General features: G+C 38.6%; 1 protein-coding gene across 5 annotated transcripts in view; it reads left to right on the forward strand.

Annotated features, from left to right (window-relative positions):
• Lrriq3 (leucine rich repeats and IQ motif containing 3) overlaps positions 1 to 20,862 on the forward strand; it is a 113,473-nt gene that overhangs the window by 14,422 nt on the left and 78,189 nt on the right. For all 5 annotated transcript variants that reach the window (XM_042280196.2, XM_006974956.4, XM_015993804.3 and 2 more), the window contains 2 exons: positions 2,004 to 2,137; positions 19,490 to 19,649. In XM_042280196.2, the coding sequence (XP_042136130.1) occupies positions 2,004 to 2,137; positions 19,490 to 19,649 (294 nt within the window). The remainder of the gene's footprint in view (positions 1 to 2,003; positions 2,138 to 19,489; positions 19,650 to 20,862) is intronic.

Genomic DNA, 20,862 nt, shown 5'->3' on the forward strand with positions numbered 1-20,862 from the left:
CACAAGCATTTATACTTAAGATACTTTTTTTTAAATGCAAGAAATCTCTGGACAAATAGAAGTGTTGGCATTGGTGCTGAGCAACTGAGACAGTAGGAGGCATTTGCAGACACAGAGGTGTTCAAAGAGTTTGACAAATTGGAGTGGCAGAAAGTGGTTCAGTGTTCTTGGAGGCTAGGGGACATGTTTGAGATGTCAACAATGCAGTAGTAAAATGTTAAATGTAAGACAGGGAGCCTGGACTTCATCTTGTAAAATCCCTGGGAAACATTTAAGAGTTTTGCATTCTAGAAAAGTCTTTCTGTGTTCTGAAGAAAACGACGTGATAAAAGAAAACACAGCTTTGCACATTTAAATTTGAATGCGTTTGTATAGACATCCCCTGATGCACAGCCAGAGGAGCATCTGAGTGCAAGCAGCTAGCACTCTGTCTAGGAGAAGGGAGGCATTTCATGGAGTGGCTATGGAGTTAGGACAAAGAAGGTCCCAGCCAGAGGCTATGTGGCAGATTCTGATTGGTACATTGTCTAGTTTATCCTATTGTTTACATTGGGCTTTGCTTTGTTCTCATGGGGATTTAAAGTACCAGGCCTACCCTAGCTTAGTAGCTTCTCAATTTTTTTTTTTTTTTATCAGAGTGGGATAGAAATGAGGAGTTATTACTAAAGTTTGCTCATGGCTTATAAGGTCTGATTTAGTACTCCGGGAGAGAAGAGAGATGATAGAATTAAACCATTTCCTGGATGGGAAGAGATGGGAAAGAAGTAGGAATTAAGGGTTTATTAGCTTAGCTGACATGATGAAGAGTGGTTTTAATGACCTTATAGACAACACAGAATGAAGTGTGCATTGGTTGAAGTAGGAGGGATAATTGTTTCAGCTTTTGATATATAAGCACAGAAATGGAACTGGAAGTTCATTTTAAAGGCTGTAATTTAAGAGGTAATTCCTGACATAAAGTGTAATTATGAGGGTAATTTGCATAGGTAAGGCAGAAAAAAATGTAGCAAGGAAGGCGATTATTAGAGGTTAGCAAATAGAGGTATAGAGGTGAAAAATAAATAAACAAAAAGAAACCCATAGCTGTCTAAAGTTTGTAGAGAACCACAATTCAGACTGAGAAAGGGAGCAATCTTAGTAATATATCTATATCATAATATAATTGTACTTCATTAAAAGAATTAAGCTAAAGGATGGGTCACAGTGGCTCACGATGTAATCCCTGCATCCAGGAGGTTGAGGTAAGAGGATGAGACATTGGTTCTCCAGGTTGGATGTTTGTCTTTTTCTATCAGGTTTCAGTAGGCATTAGTTCACATGTCCTTAGGGGGTAGAGTCACCCAACAGCACCTTAAAACAATGTAAATATTTTTATTTCTAATATTTTATTTTTACTTTATTTCTAATGTGTTATTATATATATCCAAACATGATATATATATATGTATATATATATATATATATATTATAACATATGTAATAAAAGTGACTGTTTCTAACTAGTCAGTGAACAATGAGACAGAATCAGTCTGTGACCCAAAGTCTGGGAATTCGCAAAAGGACACTGTTAGTTCCCAAAGGAGAGTGTCCAACAGCACACCTAAGCTGCACAGCTCTGAGGAGTGGTGTCATGTTCAGGAATTCCACGCGTGTCCTCCCCTTTTACAATAGTGCATAGCAAAGGCCATCTTCAGGTTTAAGGAGATACCAGTCCACACCACTACTTTCCACAGAGGAGGATTATTATGGTGTCAGTTTCATGTATGTTTCCAGATTGGGAGAACAGCTTGGGATATAGGATACTCTCAGGAATATTGCATATTGTGCAGAAAATAGAAATTATTTGAAAATACTAATGTTTCTATATTTAACCGATTCTAAAGTATATTTACTGTTTACTATGTTGACAAGACTTTGCTGAATGTTATATTAATTTCTTTACATCTCTTTGTTAACTGCTTTAATAAATGCTAAAAAATACTGAATAACATTTCTTCATACAGGGTACAACATATGAGGATGAAATTAAAAATATCAAGCAGATAATTTCAAGGATTAATAGGATTCTGGCTCATAATTCACCAGTGTTGATTGTTCAAAGATGGATACGTGGTTTCCTAGTTAGGAAACGCTTGAGGTATGCTTCCTTCTATTGAAATGAGATAAAAATATTAAGGACAAGAAGTAAGTTCTAGAATAATTTTCACTTTTGTATTCTCTGTTCTTAAAGTGATATTTATGCTATGCTTGACCTACATAAAGATCAATAAGAAAAATGCTATATTATGATACATAATCAGAATTTGATGCCTTTATTTGTATTTTAAATTGACTATAAAATAACTAATAAATACAATTTTTGTAATTGTTTGAATACTATATTTTTATTAAACTTTAAAGATGCCAACCAAGAACCTGTGTTGAAATATTCTCTTATAATAATCATAGTCATCTCATGATACTGTACATATATATATGTATATATGTGATAAAATGGAGGCATGTTCTTCTATATAATTCTATATGGTAATAGCCATACATATACATATATATATATAATGAAATAAGGGTATAAATATTATATAAGTTAGATAAAATAAGCGTTTACACCTTAAAAATATAGGAAGATTTTGGATTTTATTGGAATCTTTAGTTAATGTCCTTAGGATTGTCTTTTCTGTCTCAGAATTGAGGCACCCCCTGGCACTGGTATAACATGAAATAAAATCCCTGTTCACTGGCCTTGGCCCACAATCTCAGTGTGTGTAAGCAGAGTTTGAGTGCTGTGGGGAAGGTGTCACTTATGAACAGATTCTCCTGTGTCTCAGGCCTGACTTACATGATATCTTTTTTTTTAAAGCTTTGTTCCATTAGGCACATCACAGAATTGCTCTAAGCCAGAATTTCTTCATCTATAAATGGTAAAGGGCAGGGGTTAATGGCCGTGCTTATGTATTTGCTTGTAGGAATTCAGATAATATAACATACCGGCACCGAGCAGAAGTGGCCACTGCATTCTTATGTGCTTTAAACACACCTCTACCGTGTTCTCTGGGGCTGTCTGCATTATCTAGCTCTGTAGAAAACGTGCCTTGGATTTTTTCATTTCTTGCCTCATGTTTCCTCAGCACACAGGATAACTTCTTCAGAGTAGAGTTCTAATCCGGTTATTCACCAGCTCCTAGTCCTCTAGTGCCTCCACATTTACCTAGGAACAATTTCTAAATCACATGCCTCTCCCCATGCATATTATGCTACAGATGTCTGCATCTTTATCTGTACCAAGGCAGTTCTGTAAACTCCCTGAGACAGATGTAGTATCTGTTTTCTGTTCTGTACCTTCAGAACAAAACTGTGCTTGAACCACTGAGTGCTCACAAATACTTATGGAGTTAATGAACACAGTAAATGAAGATACCATGAGAGCTGGAATCAGCTGTTTCTGGATCAGTCTATGGGAGAGTGAATGTATAGACTAGGAAACACAGCAAAACAAGCAGCCTGGGGTCCCTCCCCAACCCAGGGCATTAGTCCTGAGAAATGCCTCTTGGCAGTAAGATATTTGCATTTTCCTTGAAAATTTTCTTTTAAAATGCCCAAATACCTTACAGTTCCCTTAAACCCCATATGTAGACTAAAGCTAGAATTATTACCAACTATGTATGTTTTAAAGTGGAAGTTTTCCTGGTATACGAATAGTGGGGTGAAGGGAAGTCTGCATTTAATCTTAACAAATAGACACAAGCCTATACCTGACTGGCAGACAGGCTGAGATCATAGGGTCAAAGGAGGAGACACCAGCACAGCGATGTGCAGCTCATGTTAGCAGCGGGTCCGTCCACTTCATGTCTCTTGGTGTAGAGTCCCGGCGGTCTTCTGGTCTGTGCCGTGGGTCTTTGCAGTGGGCAGTCACAAAGGAAAGGGCTGTGCTAAATCTGTAGCTGGTGTTTCTGCTTCACGTGTCCTGAGTCCTGTGCACCTTCTGTTTTGTTTCTTCACTCTGGTCATTGAACACCACCAAGGCCGCCAGCTCTTTCAGACAGCAGTGATATTTGAACTAAGATCGAGGAGCCAGATGTGCTGTGTGACAGTGGGGCATCTTGGGTCCTAAGCCAGGTCAAGAGGTTCAGTGTGAAATGGATCATTATTTCCACAGTGACTTATGTGCTAATCCACCACACAAGGTTCTTCTCTGCTTTCATTGAGGACTGTCCTGCTCTTCCTCCAGGAGAATTCTGATTGTCGACTTATCAATGATTTCATACATTAGTTTAATTCTACAGCATATACAAAACACTTTCAGAATTATAGTGTACACACTCCTGTCAGCAATGTATTCAGTGAAGCTGCAGATCTGCTGGATGTTTTGTGTTTAGAAGATTGAAGAATGCTGCAGAATAGTTGATTCATTTATCAGAATGATATTGGCTCCTTATTTAGTGATTTTATCTGATTAGGTTGATGAATATTTTATTTTAATCTATTTTTATTGGGACATTTTCTCTCCTGCCTGCTGATAATCATGCCCCTTCTCATTTAGTCTGAATGGATTTTAAAGTGCCGATTCCTTTTCTGAATTCTGTCCTCATTTCCAAGTTTGCCTAATTCTGAGCCCTGTGCAATTTTATGCTGTTGTGTGGTTCATTTCATGGTCATGGTTGTTGTTTCTTTTCTTTCTTTTTTTTTTAAAGCAGGTTTTTATCTCTTGGTCTTACTTTGTCAATAGTTATCCTATTACTCTCCGTTTTCTGCATGTCCTTAATATGTACACATCTGTGTGGATCGGGTGGATTTCCTGAGCTGTAAGAAAATTCCTTCATGTTTATATTTCTGACACCATCCCCTCTGTGGTGTTGGGGTATCTAAAATATGCCTGTCCTTCAGGGACCTGGGGCTGGGGTCCCACCATCCCCCTTCTGCATGTATCTCCCTCTCATTGGATGTTTCCATCTTAATTTTAAGTCTTTCCCCAGGTACTTCCTATGAGCTTGGGTTTTGACCTAGAGTTGAACTTTGGTTAACATCAACCCTGCCCCTTGTACTTTGTCTCTTGTATTGAACATGTGGTGGGCAGTTCAGGGCTCTTAGGCTATCTCTCCAGGCTCGCTGGGAGTGTGTTTCTGTTTCCTTTCTGTTTCTCACTTGTCTTAGTTCTTCTGTCTATCTCCTCTTTCTGAACTCGAGAGTCTTACAGGTATCAGAACTTTTTCTTTTTTTTTAAACCATCATCATTCATATTATATGTTTTCAGAAAATAACAGTTTATACTTAAAATACCTGTAGTTATGAGAGTAACAGTTAAGGAAACTGATATTTAAGCATAGCCAAAGTTTATAGGTTAATTCAAATAGCTGATTTCAGGTGGTTGCATACTTCTTGTGCATAAAATAGGCAAAAGCGTCAGGTATAATTTCAGAAAGACACAGCTTCATAAAGGTAAAGGTTATCTTATTAGAGAAGCCTGTGTGCTGCTATAGTCTGCACTGCCATCGTAAGTCCCTTTGATAGACAGGGCCATATGGGGAGCCTTTTGAATGCTAGGTTTAATTAATTAGATTTTAGCTGAGGCCAGAGTTTATGATTTATAAGTTAAATATACTGGCTCTGTAGCTAAGTAAATGTGATGAAATGCATTTATGCACATATAATAATGTGGTAAGAAGATAATATATTGTATTCATAGTGGGAGTAAAATAGGAGGCCCTATAACCATTACATTATAATTTTTGAAAGCTTTATCCAACTTGATACTACATATCCAAAGAAGAAATGATGTATTTGCATATCATTTGTTTGACCCATTCGTGTTTTAGAGACTACCTCAGTTATGGTTGAGCAGAGCCACAAGTTTTGTTTAGATTTTTATTTTCTGTTAAAGTTTATAGTCAAAAGAAGCTGAGATCTGTGACTCCAAATAATATTGCTGACCCCAGATTCCTTAACTTTTACTTCATATTTCTACCTTGTGTTCCATCATCAGGCACTTGTGGTCCTCAATGGCTGTCAGTGTCCCAACCATTATAGCTCTTCCCCAGGACAGACAGCAGTGGAAGATCAACTTGTTCTTGCACTTCAAATTTTCCGACGTGTCCTATTAGTACCTAAGGAGGCCTTCTTCCAAGTCTTCATGTCAATTGGTAGAATCTCTCAGATACTCTGCTTGAAGGTCACCTGTTACAAACAGCCATCATCACATTTGCAGAACAACGTATTTCCTGTAATAAGACATGATTATAGGAAAGATATCAGGGAGCAAAGGTCCCACGAGACAACTAGAAAGTCTTTCAGTCTTGTGAGAAGTGAGAAAAATGAGAAGGGGCCATTTGAGCCCCAGACGCATCACACCTGTGAGTAACTTAACAGAACATGGCAGGGATGTCAAGCAGCCTCTGAAGGAATTCATCGTGTTAGTACACTGGGCCCAAGTGGTGACAAAAAGCTTGGGTCCACTATCATTTTCCCATAGACATGAAACTTGGCTTCTGTTACTAAAGCTGAAAGGGAGAAGGGGTATTGGACACTGTCCATGAGTTTCTGCTACACAGTACACGGAAAGAAAAGAAACAAAATCATTTGTATTGTGCAGCACATCTGATTATATATGGAGGGGAGAAAAACGGACATATCAGAGATGAAGCATCAGTCACAAAAAGGGAAAATACAGAAACTACATTCAATATGACTGAAAATGAAGGCAATGAAAATATAGGAAACTGAAGAAATAGAACATGAATATACAATGAACAATAAGAAAATGTATATAAAAATCAATAAGTCTAGAATTGGTTCTTTTCAAAGAGCAATAAATTGATAATGCTCCAACAAGACCAATAAAGTAAAGAGAAAGAATAAATAAAAAAGATAGCAAAGTAAGGAGGGGTTAGGACAGCAGACACTAAACATAACGGAATGACCACATTGTAACTCTTTGATACTATCTTGTGAGACATGGATTGATTCCTTGAAAAAATTCACTTTCCAAATTTATCAAAGACAAAAGAGCACCAAATATAATCAAAGACATCCAGTGTATATTAGAAATACCACAGAGGCTTCATGCCTCGATGACTTTAATAGTTAACTGCCTATTTCTTCAAGTTCTTAGAGAGCCAAGACACACATCTTGCCTATTGATTTGAAGGATCACAAAACTGGATGAGACTACTGCAGTAATGAAAATTGTAGGTCAGTCAGCCTAGGAATATATATGGAAAACCTTGAAATAGTAAAGCATTAGATTCAGTGGTATATAAAAAGTGTAATACCTTATAAACAATGTAAATTTATCCCAGGAATACAGGGTTCACTTAGTAGAAATGACAATGAAGGAAAGACACACCATTTTTGATCTGTCCACTGCTGTGTCAGCTGGACCCTGGGCAAACGGAACCTTTTGTGTCCGTGGTTCAAAAGTTCCATCTTATTGTTTCTCATTTTACATAGGACAAGAAGACTTCCCAGGTGACTCACGTGACCTTTGCTCCCTGTTATCACTCTCACAATTACCTTCAAGTAGTTCACCTGAGTAGTTCCAACCCAATCACATAAGGACTTAAAAAGGAGTTTCCCTAGGTGTTGATAGGGTACATCAGGGAATTTGAAGCACTAGAACCATTTGATCCTCTGGTGGCTGTCAATCATGGGGAAGGAAGAGTACTTGCAAAGGACCAGAGAGTGGTCATCACTAGCTGGATCTGACTCCTGACAGAAGTCAGTGAGAACACAGAGAATACAGTTCTAAACAAAGGACTATTCTGCCTGCCAGAGGTCTGAATTAGATCAGAAATGAGTTTTCCTTCTAGTTTGTGCTAAGACTCCCAGCACAACTTGATACACAGAAGGACTCACTAACACACTGGTTTATATGGTAGCAAGTACAGGAAAACTATCTCAGTGTCTCAGAAAAATCACCTTATATAATTCGACACTCCTTTGAGATTAAAATAAAGTTCAGTAAACTAGAATAAAAAGTTGATTTCTCACTCTGGGGGTATAGTTTAGTTGGTATAGTACTTGTGTGACATACCCAAAGCCCTAGGCTTGATCACTAGTATCACACAAAAGCCAGATATAGTGGTGCTTGCTTGTAATCAAGACAAGTGAGTGGTGGGGACAGGGGAATCAGAAGTTTAAGGCTATTCCTGGATATACAGTAGTTTGAAGGCAACTTGTGTTACATCTCTCAAAACCAAACAAACAAACAAAAAACCCACCCCAAAACAAAAACCAACACAAAACAAAATACACTCAACAACAAAAAGATGTTTCCATTTAGACATTAGATATCTAGTGGATTTATCACTCAAAAACGAAATAATGAATTTCCATGAGCTCCTCAGTGCATTGGGGTGACGACTATGATCACTGTTCTTTATTGCAGTCTACTAAGTCAGTGTATCTTAGTGAGACAAATAAAAGTTCCTATGTAAGTAGAAATGTGCAAATAAAATCACATTTATTCTTGATGTCCCAGTATGAGTTTGCAAGCTCATAGTTGTTGCTGGAGGGCTTCTCTCCAGGTTCCACCAAGCCCCACAGTCCCACAATCCATGTATAAAATAATCACTCAGACGCTTATATTACTTATAAACTGTATGGCCATGGCAGGCTTCTTGCTAACTGTTCTTTTATCTTAAATTAACCCATTTCTATAAATCTATACCTTGCCACGTAGCTGGTGGCTTACCGGCGTCTTTACATGCTGCTTATCCTGGCGGTGGCTGCAGTGTCTCTCCGTCCTTCTTCCTGTTTCCCCAATTCTCCTCTCACCTTGTACCGCCTATACTTCCTGTCTGGTCACTGGCTATCAGTGTTTTATTTATATAGAGCAATATCCACAGCACTTCCCCTTTTCCTTTTTTTTAAAGGAGGGTTTTAACTTTAACATGGTAAAATTACATATAACAAAACAATTATTGAGCAAGAATTACAGTTACAATATTAAAAAAGATGTCCTATCTATCTTATATTTGTGAGTTTAAGGTTTTATATCTAACTTATCTTTTATCATAATTGAGGAAATTACAACTATCTAGTCTTTAACCACATCAAAGACCTGAGAAGGAACATAATGGTACCTGAGAAATGGTAGATGGATGCAAGCAACTTTCAGAATCTTGCAAGAGTAGACCAAGACAGCTGGCAGCCTGGACAGTCACCTAATGTTTCTCAGCATTGTTGGTGCATTCAAATTGGCTACAGGCCCAGAGTATATGACAGACCATTTTCATAAGCAGGAATTCTGAAAGACCATCTTACCCTGTCTTGGCAGAGTACAGTGGTCACTTTCCTTGTGTCCTGCTTGTCCAGAAAGGACAGCATTGCCTTTGTACTGTCAGCCGTCAAGGCAAGGGCAGTTCTTTGCCCAGTAGGCCATTTTGTGCCAAAAAGACAAACTTCCAAATGGAAATGTCTTAGAAGCCCAACATTCTCTCGGGATGAATTGGTGCAGCCAGGAGCAATTGTGTCTCACGTCAACAGAATTCTAAGTTATTTAAATGCCATATTCTCTAGGTCTATGAAGTGTTTGAAGATTACCTATCTATCTGAAATATATCTATGTATACCTAGAAGACTTAACTAACATGGCTACAATTATGATTATCATAGATGACTAATTATTAATCTATTTTTTAATTATTCATTACAATTTTAAATGAGTTATATAAACATAATACCTCAAACAAGAATAGAAATATATATATATATATATATATATATATATATATATACAGTATAACAAAATTAACTTCAAGTTTGTATCAATAAACTAAAATTTATACCAATGTAAAACATTTTAAACAAGTTGTTCTTTAAAAATAGGTTCATTAATCTACCCTTTTATCTTATCATCTCTATATCCTCCTATATAGCTCTATCATATCCCCTTTTCTTTTTTAGAAAGAGATCATATTTATAATCAACCTGTTTTAAATAAAAATATTGGTTTTTCTCTGTCCCACACCAGAGGGCTCTTCTGATTTGGGACACAAGAATCTCTTAACCATTTTTTTAAGCAATCTGTCTGGGTTTAGAGGGGGAGTGAGCCAATGCCACCTCTAAAGCCAGCTTGGTATATTTGGGAATTTGGGCGTAGCATCTCTTACTATTTCTTGATGGAAGGGGGCGCTGTATCTTATGGGGACGCAAAGAAAATTTTAGGCCTATGGGGTAGTCCATGAGGCTGTATTGTGTGAACCAGTTGCCTTGAAACTGCTCTAGATGTTAGATTATCTGGGCCATGGTGTCATCGGAGACCTTTCAGGGGGTCTTGGCTGGTGAAACCTGATGTATCTTAATCTGGAACAAATCCACAGCCTCTGGCTTTCTGTGGAAACAAAAGCAGAACCTCTTTTCCAAAGTAACATATCCTTAATCCAAATTTTGAAGTCAAGGTACCTTTAAAATATACATATTAGTTTAATTCAACATCTTTTTTGATCAAATTTTTTTTTGCAGTTAAAAATCCCAAAGACAACACAATCCAGATTGTCTGTGCAATATTCATCTTTATGTGGCTTTTTTATATTAATTTATCTTTTTTTGTCTCTTTCAAGCCTACGTATTGTGAATCTATTGCTTTAAACTGCAGTTTTCTAAGACTGAAATGGCACTGTGGCTGCTGGCTCCGTCCATTTCAGCTTACCAACATGCTGCTTGTCCTGGCGGTGGCTGCAGTATCTCTCCCTCCTTCTTCCTCTTTCCCCAATTCTCCTCTCTCCTTGCCCCACCTATTTTCTGTCTGGTCACTGGCCTTCAGTGTTTTATTTATATAGAGCAATATCCACAGCACATAGTCATAACCCCAAAATTAATGATATTTAGATATATAAGTTTAGTTAGGAATTGGAAAAAAGAAATGAAAATTAACACTTATAATACACTAATTTTATGGTTTGTCTTTGAAGGATACACATGTGAAATAAGCTTTCAAATAGGTATTGGAGAAATGGTTTTCACACACAAAGTGGAGAAATGAGAATATAGCCAGAGGTGGTAGGTTTATGAATGATACCTGTGAAGGGAGAGAGAAAACAGGATAGGATAGGAAGAGGCTCAGGCAGCAGTCTAACTGAAGAGCGTTTGATCAGGTCATCTGAGGATCCATGCCCAAGCCCATACAGTTCAGGTGTTTTTTTTTTTTTTTCTTCCGAGACAGGGTTTCTCTGTGTAGCTTTGCGCCTTTTCCTGGAACTCACTTGGTAGCCCAGGCTGGCCTCAAACTCACAGAGATCTGCCTGGTTCTGCCTCCCAAGTGCTGGGATTAAAGGCGTGGGCCACCACTGCCTGGATAGTTCAGGTGTTTTGCGTCGGGCAGAAATAGTCTGTTAACATTGTCTCCCATGTGCTTGTCCAATGGCTAGGAAAAGCCTTGGGGTAAACAAGGAAGTTCCAATGAAATAAAAGTTGGGATGTCAGTCAGCTGTGCATTTCTCAGTGAGCTCCACAAGGAGATCTGAGTGGCCCATACCACGGCCATCATCAACTACATAGAGGTTGTTAGGTGTCTTGGTTAGGGTTTCTATTGCTATGAAGAGACACCATGATCACAGCAACTCTTTTGAAGGATACATTTAATTTGGGCAGCTCGCTTGCAGTTTCTGAGGTTCAGTCCATTATCATCATGGCAGGGAGTATGGATGCATGCAGGCAGACATGGTGAAGGAATGGCTGAGAGTTCTACATCTTGCAAGCAACAGGAAGTCGACTGACAGTCACACTGTGTGGGATTTTGAGTATAGGAAGCTTCAAAGCCTGACCCCACAGTGACACACTTCCTTCAACAAGTCCATATCCACTTCAACAAAGCCACACCTCCTAATAGTGCCACTCCCTCTGGGTGCCATTTTCTTTTAAACCACCACATTAGGAAAGATAGGAACTAAGTCTCAGAACAAAACAACCAAACACTACTAACAGTAAGTTCATGATAAATCCAAGGATGAATTGTTTTCATTGTATAAGATGGATCAATGTATGGTTCAACAACAAATTATTAATCCAAACACAATGAGGATACAGATATAGGCAAGGACTTTCTGAATAGGACTCCAATAACCCTAGAAACAAAAGCAAACATTTACATATAGGATTTTATGAGGTTCAAAAACAAAACAAACACTGCCACCAATAATAAAACACTCCTTCAAATAGAGGAAATGAGAAACAGAATGAAGAGATAGATTGCAGAATGGAAAAAAGAAAAAATTCTAGTTATGTATCTCACAGGGGATTAATAGCTAGAGTACACAAAGAACTAAAACAAACAACTACAAAACCCCCAATAATCCAATGAATAAATAGGCCAATGAATTGACCAGGAAATTCTCAAAAGAGGTACAAGTGACTAATAAACATATGAAAATGAATTCAAGTTTTTCACCCATCAGGGGAAGCAAATGAAAATAACACCGAGTTTTCATCTCAACCCAGTCAGAATGGCTGAAAAGTTTTCAAACACAGGTGAGCAAGAGGACCCTAGTACACTGTTAGTGAAAGTGTAAATTATTGTAGACACAATGGAAATGAGTAAGAGATTTCCTCAGACTCACATAACTTAGGTGTCCTCTTCCTAGAGATGTACTGAGAGACTCTAAGTTAACCTGCTACATAGACGCCTGCACATCTGTATTTATCATGTCTCAAGTCAGAATAGCCAAAATATAGTCAGGAATCTACCAGCAGATTAGTGGATGAAGAAAACATAGAATATATTCACAATGAAGTTTATTAGGTCATAAAAAATAAAATTATGTCATTTGCATGAAATGGTAGAATTTGAGGTCAGCATTTGAGAGAACTAATCATGACGCAGAAAGATAAATGTTTCCTTTTATATGTAGAAACCATGTGTAAAACAATGTAGGCATTAAAGTAGAAATGACACTACTGCAAAGTGGGAAGGGACTAGTGAGTGTAAGGGAGGCTAGACAGTAAAGGGTACGAGAAGCTGATATGACCAACACACATGATATACACGTGTGAATGTACAGCAATGTGACCCAACATTTTGTACAATTGGCATATATTGATAATTTAAATAACAGCGTCCAAGAATTTTAACAAATTCAAACTTGGATTTTTCTTCAATAATATACAGTTTGGAAAAAAAGAATGATATGTGTTGGAACTGCAATCTGTCTCTACTCTTTAGTGAGCTTCTTAAAACATCAATGAACAGCAAGAAGACTTGTGTGGGAAGAGCATACATAGACACACAGAAAGTGATAAGTGGGATGTATCTAAAATACGTAATTGCAGGACTTGAGAGCTTGAGGCAAAATGATTTTGGGCAGCCTGAGCTATCTAAAAAATAGTGAGAAACATAGACAGCATTAGAGAATACATGCATCAGATAATACTTGTAACTTTTGTTAGTTATAAGCAATTTTTAATAAAGACTCCACTTTACTTCTTTTATTCTTTTATGAGAAAATTATATAAAAGTGTTTGGATATAATAAAGTTTCCTTAAATATTTTGAACGTTTGGTGTGATGTCAAGTTGACAGTGGCTTAAATTCAGTAGCTGTGCATTCAAGTTCTGGTTTATTATCATAAGCCAGGTGTTCATATAAATCTCATCAGTAACTTTTCTGAGGTTACTAACTTGTGTAAGTTATACACACAGTATTCACATCCAGAAGGCATGAGCCATGGGAAAAATAAAGCCATTTTCCCCTTTTCTGCTACCACTGAACAGATTCTAGAAAAGTAATATTTTTGAGTCAAATGTTTATGTCAGTGTTAAGATTTTGCAAGTATGTGTCTAACAGGCATGGGGGACACAGCACTTAGATATTCCGTTCAGATATACTTCAAGAAAGTAACTACATTTGCTGTATTTTAATAGTAGCACTTGAAAAAGTGATGGAATTGACATAGGAGTGTGCATCATATCAAACAGAGGCATTGCCGTCTGTTAACTTTATAATGTTGTGTTCATAGAGCCTGTGTTGTTACATTGTAACAGTGTTAATGGAGCCTGTGTTGTTACACTGTAACAGTGTTCATGGAGCCTGTGTTATACTATAACAGTGTTCATGGAGCTTGTGTTATACTGTAACAGTGTTCATGAAGCCTGAGTTGTTACACTGTAACAGTGTTCATGGAGCCTGTGTTGTTACACTGTAACAGTGTTCATGGAGCCTGTGTTGTTACACTGTAACAGTGTTCATGGAGCCTGTGTTGTTACACTGTAACAGTGTTCATAGAGCCTGTGTTGTTATACTGTAACAGTGTTCATAGAGCCTGTGTTGGTACTTTGTAACATCATCAAAGCAAGTGCATGTCTTGCCCAGCTATTTGCTGATGCTACCTTGTTGTGATGTAGTAACAAGACCCTCCCTAGTGGTACCAGTTAGTCTAGGACTTCTTGCCTCCAGGACTTTGAGAAACATTCTTGTTCCTCATAAGTTAACCAATCTGGGTCTTCTGTTGCAGCAGCAACAGAAAGACAAAGACAAGTATTAGATTCCCTGCGGACAATGAGACTTTTGTCCTTATGGTTTTAGGTTATTCTCTAGAAAATATAAATTCAGGAAGAAGACACTGGATTTGCCAAACTAGGTCATGTGACTTAGAGCTTAGCTTTCAGGAAAGCATATAAATGAATATACACCCTCTAAGGTCTTGGTTACATTGGAGACAAAAATGTTTATTAATACAGATGCTGTGCTGATCTGTAAAATGTAAATCAAATTCAGGTTAGGGTAGATCATATTATCACCATAGGCAGACTAGTTTGGTGCCATCAGCAGAACTGTGTATTGCTAGAACTTGCATTTGGAATGCCCTCCAGGGGCTGTGTGTTGAGGCTTTGCCATCATTATGGAAAAGGTAGAAGCTGAAAGAAAAAAGCTTAGTGAAGCAAGTAGGTCACTGGGAGTAATGTACATGTGTTGGGGTGTGTTGTGTGATGTTCTTGGGAGAGATGTAAGCAACTGTCTATTCACACCAGAGAGGTACCACTGACAGAGCAAGGAAAGAGTTCACTGAACTATGGCATCATGGATCATTTGTTGGGGTTACTTACAGGAGTATAGGTGCAGAGTTTTACAGAAGCATGGGTCACTCAAAGGCACACACACTGAAGAGCCCACTACAGCACAGGTGACAGCTAGTCAAAGTGGTGGGCCTGGAGGTTTATGTCCAACTTGCAAGGAGCTTCACACCAGAACTTTCTCTTCCACAGCTACTATTTATTGTTTGTGTAGCTTCGAAGTGGAATACAGTAAGTCTTGAACTTCTGAAATTCCTGTACCATGGAGTTCTGTGAGCTTCCAGAAACCTGGCTGGTGAGTCTTCCTCCTTCAGGAAGGAATGTTCAATTCAGAGGAAACAGCTACACACAAGGGCTGTGAAGACCCGAGGTCTTTTTGCTCTTTGCTTGCCAGAAACAAAGTTGAGCATCCTAGTCTACCACATGCTGCCCCACCATGATGCTCAGCCTCATGTCAGGGCCAAAGCAACAAAGCCGGATGACTACAGTCTGAAACTTTTGACACTGTGAGCTGGAAGCAATCTGCCTATAGGAGGCTTTCTTTTGGACTGCTAGCCCCCAAATCATGACACAGAGACTTATTATTAATTATGAAAGCTTGACCTTTGCTTAGGCTTGTTTCTAACTAGCTCTTATAACTTTAACCAATTTTTTTTAATCTACATGCCGTCATGAGGCTCGTTGCTTTTATCTCTCCTCCTGCATGTCTTGCTTCCTCTATGTCTGGCTGATGAATCCAGCTTTCTTCTTCCCAAGACCACTCTATCCTCAGAAGTCTCGCCTAACTTCTTCCTGCCTAGCTATTGGCCATTCAGCTCTTTATAAAACCAATCACAGTGACACATCTTCACACAGTGTAAAGGAATATTCTTCAACATCTGTCCTTTGGTGGATTTTCTTGGTACATCTCATGTGGGGTGCTTGGTCCACCCCAGTGTGACCACTATCATCTTCATATTATATTGTCCCTTACCAGGCTATTGTGCTTATATCTAAATCAATATATCACCTTAATAAACTTAAAGCTTGTTTTCTCGTATTTATTATAGTGACTAAATCTGACTTACATTTCTATGTATGTGTGCATTTGTGCATCCTTGTTTTCCCTGAGTCTCTAAGGCACAATGGAGAAGAGTATGTGTACGTTTGCATATGTGTCCAGCCAGATCAGTCAGGATCTGATCACACCTGGCTGGCTGAAGGCACCGCAAAAGCTGACACAGCCTGCATTTGAGAAGTGATTTTACCATTTTTAATTGTCATAAAAATGAAAAATATGCAACCTACATACTACAAGGCTTAAAATGTTTACTTCCTTGATTTGTAGAAAACATAATTGCTGACCTTTGGTGTAAATGCTAAAATTAAGATAAAGAGAAAGCCTCTGGCATGATTGCCATCTCTGCGCTGTTTTACATTGTTGCTGCTGTGGGTTGTGGGTTGCTCTACACCACAAAGACACTCTTTTTTCTATGATTTGTATGTTGGCAGAAAAGTATCAACTTAGTTTTCCTCAGCTGTAATGTTGAAAAATTGTAAGAGGCTTTCATGCTAAGCATGACTACAAATATTTGTTCTGAGTTAGATACAGTAACTTAGCAATTAAAAATAAGTGTCCCAGCAAGTGAGGAACTATTGGTAATACTCCAGGGGCTTAGACCCAGGGGCAGGAAGGGGTAGAATATTATTGACCCACTATGTCTAAGGCCCCATTGGTTAGAGGAAAAGAAAAATATATATAACTTACTGGTTGGAAGGCCCCATCAGGGGTACAGAATAAATAAATAGTAATTGAAGCCAAACCTTAACTCACTAATAACCACTGTCCTGCACACTCAACTTGTATACATAAGTCACATAACAGTAGTTTGTAAATGATATGACACATTTAAGTGGTAATACAAATTACAAAATGTAAATACAATTTACAGGTGATAGAAATTCTAAGTTACTCTGATTTAAGATTTTCTCATTAAAGATTTGTCTTAAAGGTAATAGCAGTGTACATTGACAGTATGTAAGCATGGTAAGCAATTGTTACTGGAGATGCTTTGAGCTTCACCCCGTGTGGCATCGCATTGGCTACAGGCTTGGCACATGGTGTTCTTTATGTTGAGATATGTTCCTTTTACCATAGTCTTTTGGAGCTTTTATCACATTACTTATTCCAATGCAGATCTATCTTGATCCACTCTTGTAACATATATTAACTGTGATTTCTGATAGTGGAATCTTATTTTTTTACATTTCACCTTATTAAAATCTCAATTTAAAACACACTGTCTTCTTATTTATGGACAGTATTCCCCTAGAAATGCTAATGTTACTGACTCTTTCCAGACCTGGGTGTTTTGCCAGCTCCTTTTTAGCATAGTTCACATTCTTATTTCTTTGTCAGGACTTTTTAAATTATGCACTGTAACAGGTTAGGGTGCTGTACCACATGCGGGAGTTATTCTTTACTGAACAAGTTCTCTAGACTCAGCTAGAGTACACTTCCCTTGAACCATGAAACATTTTCCTTTCTTCCAGTGCCCAGCCTATCGTTAATGGCTCAGCACCCAGCCTTGCATTTTTATAAGGTAGCTGCAGGCTGAATATCCTGCACAGTCTTTCTGGTCAACTTAATTTACTTTGCAAGATCAAGGCAGCCTTATGATTCATGTTCTCATGCTCTGATCCCATCCCTGGGAAAACTTTTGTGCCCTTGCCTAGAGCAGGGATGTGAGGTGGAAGGACAGCCTTCTTCCAGAGCAGGGTGCCAGGCTGTGTTGGCCACCTTAGCCGGTGTGGCATCGCTGGCCTACATGTCCCTGAAGAGAGGCAGTCAGTGCTCCAGTGCTCTGTACCTGATGTACCTGAGCTGGAGCTTTCTCGAGAGTAGGAGCAGGGTAGAAAGGTTTAGTCCATGCAGTCCTCAATTTTTCATTATGTCCTTAGCCATGTTTATATAGTTAATGGTTTGTTTTTACATAATCTATCTCTACTTAGATAACATAGGCTTCATGGGATGTGATTCTTTCTCTTCTCACAAAGCACATTGGGGCATATGCAAAACAATACCTTTTCATGAAAATCCATGCTTTTATTTACATTTGACAACTGGCCGATCATGAGAGATTACATCAAAAGTTTCTCTTGTGGATAAACATGTTCATCTAGATGCATCACTGGTTACACTCGAAAGTGAAGCCTGAGGGAAGAGTGAAGCTGCTTCGCATGCTCACATTGTTACTGTGTTCTGCTTGCTTTCATGCACTTTTCCCCCATGTGCTGAATGCATGTGGAGCAAGATGGAATAGCTTTGCAAAGCAGAGCTGCCCCTCCAGAGAGGTATACTGTGACTCTGAACTGTGAAGGGTTTTATTGTCTTACTATACCTTATACTAACTGATTGGGAGACAAAAACATTGAGAATGGAGGAATAAATAGAGCCTGTTTATGATGTAGGAATGCTGTGTTATTTGTATTACTTTGATTCTGGTATTACTAAACATAAATTTTCTACTTAGGTTATCATTTTAACAAATGATCTTTTTTGTCACATAAGATAGGTGTTTGCATCAGATTGGCTTAGCTCACTTTGATATACTTTCGCAAAATTTACATAACTCAGTGGTGACTGCTGTGTTTTGCCTAATCCCTTTCACTTGTCCATTTGTATAGTAACAGACTCTTCCTCTAGTCATGTATTGCTGTGATGAGAGATGTAAGCATCATCAGTGTATTCCCATTCTTTGCTGGCATTGCTGGAATCTTTTCACTAATACTGACCACTGTAATTCTTCTGTAATCAAAGGCAGGGCTGACATACCTTTTCCTTTTAATTGTAAAGGACGAAATGAGAATTCTAGAGCAATGTTGAATAGCTAGGTGAGAGAGGTTATATCTTCCATTGCTTCTGCTGTTAGAGGAGAAAATATCCAGTATCTTACCATTAAATGTGATGTTAGTTTATAGATAGCATTTGTGAGACAGTATTTCATTAAATGCACAATAGGATTAAAAGGTAAATGTGATTGCCTAATTGTGTGACTAGTGGTAATGTCACAAATCTTTTGTGGCTTATGTTTGAGGATATCACTGCTCTGTGTACTTCCTCTCTGTTCACCGTTGGGGTCAGCCCAGCGACACCCATGCTGCAGTGCAAGCCACTTTCCTAGAGTGCAGACAAGACTTGCCACCCATCACTTGCTTCCCAGTGCTCACCCACCCTGCCAGCCCTTCCACTGTCCCTTACAGCACAGAGTGGGGTATACGGACTGGGCTATTTTTAGGTGTGTTGTGCATACATTCCCCAGCTTACTCGTCTTATAATGAATGCATGAAGGTTGGTGGCATACCTCTGGTTCTTGAATAGCAATAATGTAAAAACAAACATTGCACTGGACTCATCATTGTGGGTGCTAAGATACAGTTAAACCATAAGTAGTTTTCACTTTCTCAATAAGAAAAAAATTAATAATTGTTTTCTCCTCCCTTATATTCAGCCCCCTTTTTAAACGTAAAAAGCCTAAAGACAAAATGATTAGGGTGCTTGAAACAAAATGGATCTGCATAGGTAGAAGACATGATGACAAAATCATGGAGGACATCTTCCTTCTCAAGCCTGAGTCTCACATGAAAGGGAAGGTCGCACACTGGAAAAAAGTAAGTAGAACTGTCCTCTTACATGCTTATAATTTACAGCGCCGGGGTGTAGTTTGTGTCAGTCTCACTTAAGTAATTATCACACTGCTGCTGAGATGCTGCTTCACAATCTACTGCTGTCAGAAAATCACATGACACTGAGAATAGGACTGCACAGTGCCTTAGTAGCTCCCCTAACCATTCTGTAATCATGGCCGTGTCCACCCAGGCTGGCCTCTTGTTTAAGTGAGAATCACATAAAACCTCTTAGTTTTAAAATGTAAAAACTATATTTAGCTTATTAAGAATTGGTAATTTTAATGTTATGAACAGTTTAACATTTATCCAATGTTTTTTGATAAGCCAGAAATTACTTTGAGAATGAACTGGAAAGAGAAAAAACTCATTTGCATTTGCTGAATGACTATTATATTCCAGACATTGTACTAGTTCTTTTGATTGTGGTTTGTAATTTATTCCCATGGGATAGGTGCATTTATAACCAGCTTTGGACCCAGGTGTCCTGACAATTTTTTTGGGTTTTGTGTTTGTCGTATGTTAGGTCATGTTAGAAGCAAAGATTCAGCAGTGTTATAAAAGTAGCTGTGGTTACCCTTGACAAGCTCCAGAGTTCAGTGTTTGTGATGCCCATGTGTACTGTACACATGGACTGTTCTCGAGAACAGCCTGGGCTCCATGAGCATAATGGGAAGAGTGTCACTTCAATGTCCGTATGTTAAACAGAGGTTATGACTCTCATCCACTCCTCAAATCTGATGGCTGTAGCTTGAATACAATTATTGTTTTAAAGACAAATGTACACTACCCTGTAGCTAGAGTTTTCCGGCCTTGCCCACAGTCAGGACAAATCTTTGTCACCCGCCAGTCCCACAGCCGCTCAGACCCAACCAAGTAAACACAGAGACTTATATTGCATACAAACTGTATGGCTGTGGCAGGCTTCTTGCTAACTGTTCTTACAGCTTAAATTAATCCATTTCCATAAATCTATACCTTGCCACGTGGCTGGTGGCTTACTGGCATCTTCACATGCTGCTTGTCCTGGCGGCGGCTGCAGTGTCTCTCCGCCTCAGCCTTCTGCTTCCCAGAATTCTCCTCTCTCCTTGTCCCACCTACTTCCTGCCTGGCCACTGGCCAATCAGTGTTTTATTTATTGACCAATCAGAGCAATTTGACATATAGACCGTCCCACAGCACTACCCTAACCATTTCC

Source organism: Peromyscus maniculatus, chromosome 6 (genome assembly GCF_049852395.1).
Source record: "Peromyscus maniculatus bairdii isolate BWxNUB_F1_BW_parent chromosome 6, HU_Pman_BW_mat_3.1, whole genome shotgun sequence".
In the NCBI taxonomy this organism is placed as follows: Eukaryota; Metazoa; Chordata; class Mammalia; order Rodentia; family Cricetidae; genus Peromyscus; species Peromyscus maniculatus.